This window comes from Egretta garzetta, unplaced genomic scaffold (assembly GCF_000687185.1).
Source record: "Egretta garzetta isolate BGI_Z169 unplaced genomic scaffold, ASM68718v1 scaffold316, whole genome shotgun sequence".
NCBI lineage: Eukaryota > Metazoa > Chordata > Aves > Pelecaniformes > Ardeidae > Egretta > Egretta garzetta.
The window spans coordinates 141,527-145,515 of record NW_009259971.1 but is presented as its reverse complement, the minus strand read 5'-3'; the positions used below and the strand labels follow the sequence as shown (position 1 = coordinate 145,515).

At 54.1% G+C, this 3,989-nt stretch overlaps 1 protein-coding gene across 1 annotated transcript in view; it reads right to left on the bottom strand.

Annotated features, from left to right (window-relative positions):
- Positions 1-91: 91 nt before the first annotated feature.
- The window catches only part of ASXL1 (ASXL transcriptional regulator 1), a 19,031-nt gene continuing 15,133 nt past the window's right edge, over positions 92-3,989 (bottom strand). The window contains exon 13 of the mRNA XM_009640313.2: positions 92-3,660. Within this exon, the coding sequence (XP_009638608.2) occupies positions 733-3,660 (2,928 nt within the window). The 3' untranslated portion in view covers positions 92-732. The remainder of the gene's footprint in view (positions 3,661-3,989) is intronic.

Genomic DNA, 3,989 nt, shown 5'->3' with positions numbered 1-3,989 from the left:
GAAAGCAGCTGCATGTTTTAACTTTCCTTCCCAGGCAGTGCTGACTGAGCACTTTGAAGGCCTTGGGTTGGTGCCTGCCATTTTATTTTTTTTTTTTTTTTAATCCCCTCCTCTTCCTCTTGCATCCTCCAGGGCAGCCCCATCCAGTCTGGGCAGCTGCAGGGGGGCCCCCCGGCAGAGCGCTCTCCCAGGCGCCACCTTCTGCTGTAGCATCCAAGCCCCTGGGAGCCGTCGCCTCGGAGCAGCTCGTTGCTTACGTGTGCTGTACAGCGGCGCTTCCCACGCAAACCAAGGATGAGATGGCAGAAGGGGAGAGTGGAAGACTGTAGGGCCTCACCTAGCGCAGCCCTGAAATAGAAAACACCCTGTTCCAGTTCCTTTGGATGTAAGGATTTCCTCGACAGAGGGTCCACAGATTGCCACAGCAAACGGCCTCTCGCTCGGGGGCGAGCCTCAGCGCGGGCACCAGAGCACAGCCAGGATTTCCACGACAGCACGAAGCAGGACGGCTCCAGCGGGGCGCAGCCCGGGCAGCGGAGTGTAACCGTGAGCAAGAAAGGGGCTTGCACTGCAGATCGTAGTGGGAAGAAGGCAAGTCAACTTTCCTCACCGAACCGACGTGCGAGAGCATTTCTACTACAAACAGGATAGTATTTTGTGTACAGGATTTCGGATCAGTCGTTATCAAAATACACACACTGAATATACAGTTTGTCCCATGGCCATAATTTATTATCTCACCACAAGGCACAGTACACAGAGCTTAGAGGGTCCTATACAGTCATCGTGACAGAACGCCCCGCAGCCTTTACACATGATCATGGCTTTAAGGCTGCACGAGCACTTGAACGAGATCTCGTCAACGCTGCTGCTATCGGCAAACATCTGCACGGACAGGGAGGCGTTATGGTTTGCAGCAAAGTTCGCTTTGTGGGTCAGCTGCACCACGCTTCCAGCAAGGCTTCTGGGAAAAGCTGGAGCGCTGGATGAATAATTAAAGCTGGTGGAATTCAGCTGCAGCTTAGAAAGCTTCCCATAAAACGCTTGCTTGATATTGAGCTGAGAGGGTATGGAAGAAGGCTCCAAAGGGTGATTGTGTCCTTTTCCTGGTTCCCTCGAAAGCTTAAAGCACGGCAAGTCCATAACCAGCGGAACCCTTTGCGAGTGCTCAGCCAGCTCCACGGGGCTCCGCGCCGCCTCCTTCCGGTTCTCCGCGTTACTCTTGGCTGGGCTGCCGCACGCCAACACGTTCTCATTTTTTATTCCTCCCAGGGCACCGCCGTGCTGCTTCGAAGTCCATTCTTCCCTCGCAGCCAGCATTCCTTCTCCTGATGCACAGCTCTTGTTCAGAGGAATCCGTTTGCTGGGGGACAAGGTGCCCACGGCTGAAACTTGCTCCAAAGCCCTGGAGTGATGCAGTCTAACACTGGGGCTGCAAGGAAAACCAGAACCAAAGAGTTTTTTGCCTTGAACCCCAACATAATTTTTACTGACCGATGTACCCCCTGCCTGATTTGGACCAAGAGAAGTTAGGGTTGGAGACAAAAACCGAGGCTCCGTAGAGGCGTTCAACTTCTCCGGACTTTTAGTGGTGAGGACACCAGCTAACGGGCTGTGCTGGGGCACCCGATGGACCTTGGGCAACTCCTTTTGCTCCTCGAAGCCACAGGATGGAAGCGTTCTTTCCCGAGGGCCCGTGTCTTCAGGCTTCTGACAGGCACTTGCCACACTTGCCAGTTGGTCTTGGCAGCTTACAGTCGAGCCGACTTTGGAATGTTTTTCTGGAATAGGCTGATCCTCCGCATCCTCTGCTCTAGGCAACGCTGCCCCTGATCCACACTTCTTCTCCTGGGGATCTATGGAAGATCTCAGGGAGCAGAAGTCATCACTCCTGCTTAGGGCGCTCACCTTTATTCCTACCTCCGGAGAGGATTCTTTGCCAAAACAGCAACTGCTGCCTCTCTCCATTTGCAGGGAGAGGCTTTCTGAGTGCTTGTCCAGCGGTGGCTGCGTGATTTCCAGCTTGACGTTGGCACGAGATGCTGGGAGAACTTCTTCCAGCGGAAGGTTCACCTTAAGCAGCTGCATCACCAAAGGGTTGCTGCTTTCAGCAGAGGACACGGGCCGAGCAGGACCTGCCGGCCGCTGGGCTTTCGGGGGCAACGGCGCAGGTGGTCCCCATCTCCGAGAGGGAGGTGCAGTGCTCATCGCTGCAACTGCAGGGAAGTCCACAACATAGGCCAGGCTCTCCGTTTCCGCAGATGATTTGGAACTAATCCTACCACATCCCTCAGTGCTGCTGTGACAGGAGGAGTCTCTCCCCGCCACCTCCCTACAGCCGACACTACTGAAACACCCATCCATCTCTGCATTCTCGTCAGCTACATCGCCTTCAAAATCCGAAGCCGTATCTGTTGTTTCGCTGTGCGTGCTCTGGATTTCATCGTCTCCACGGGTCTTGAACTCTTGAGTCTCCCTCAGTGGCTGACATGCGTTTTCTGGTTCTGTTCTGGGGCACCTCTCCCGCAGCTGCAGAAGTTTTGCCGAGGTATCTGCCTTATTCTGAGAAATAAAGTCATCGTGTAAAGAGGGCGTCACCAGCGACGCTGCCTTCTGTTCTTCAGTACTTAGTTTGCCATCACACTGCTCCTCCACCTGCAGGTGTGTAAAGGTGTTCGGAGCAGGGACCGCTCCCTCCACTCCCACAGCCACTGGTTTCGAGTTCTCGCTATCAGCGACACATTTTTCTACAAATGTTTCAGAGCCATTAAATCTAAATCTAGACACCCTTTCTGGCTCATGGCATTCTTTACCGCCTGGTGACAATTCCGGCAGAGGAGCAGGACAACTGGAGGCATTTTCCTTTCCGTCACAATGATAATCCAGCTGCACGGCGGGAGCACCATCTTTGAGCTCTGACACAACCCTGTCTCCCGCAGGACCGACGACAGCTCCCCGCACCTGAGAACAGGACAGACCGTTCATGGGAGGAACCACGCGTTTCAGCTTTGTACTCTGCCTCCCCTGTGACACAACGCAAGAGGGGGTTTCGGTCCTTGGGTCACAGAGGAGCTGCTCGGGGCTCTCCTCCTGCCTCTCAGAAGTCGCACTGCCTAAGGAGGACCCAGTCAAAGCATCGCAGAGCTGCCTTCGAGGTGAACCATCACCGGGCTGAGCTTCCCCTGAGCTAGTGCCTGCGGTGCATTCCGGACCGCCGCTTCCCTCGCTCTTTGGAGAAAAGGGGCCTTGTCTCGACGAGAGGAAGGAATTCGTGTGAGCCTCCTGAGCAGCCACCTCAGCGTCAGCCTTTTCCCCATTCAGATGGAGAGACGACAGTAATTGTGTTCGTTGTAGATCTGACGAACGCTTTCCATGAGTTCTCTTTGATCTCCTGTGCTCTGTACGGCTGCCGGGTTCTCCTCCACCACCTCCTTCATCAGGGCTTCTCCCTCCACCTGGGCCACCCCCACCTCCAATGGCAGCTGTAGCAGCTTCTCGCTGGGCTCGGGCTTGCAAAGCACGGGCTTTAATGTCTGCAAGTGTTCTGGCCCCAGTCCTGCCCCGGCTGGAGGGCTCCGTGTTGGGGATGATCCTGGGGCATATCTGGTAAGCGGGCTGACCCTTAACCACCCAGGGTGGTTTAATACGTGAAAGTTGAATCTGAAAGAAAAGGAAAAGCAGTTAGTTCTAACACTTGACCATTTTCAGACAGCAAAAGGCATTTTATCAGCAGCTGTCCATCGCAATTCTTATCAATCACAAGGACTCAGCAAAAATTTAGAATTCCAACTTAAAACCTAATTTCGGCAGAGAGGTAGCGTGTTCCTCGTAAGCTCTGCCTATGCGCTGCCACGCGATACGTAAAGCTCACTTTGCATTGGCATTGTTTTACCAGAGCCAGCAGTGATCTGCACTCAGACCTTCAGAAATCAAAATGGTCCCTTTACATTGGGGTGACTGCCCTGAAGCTAACAAGATGGACACCTCCA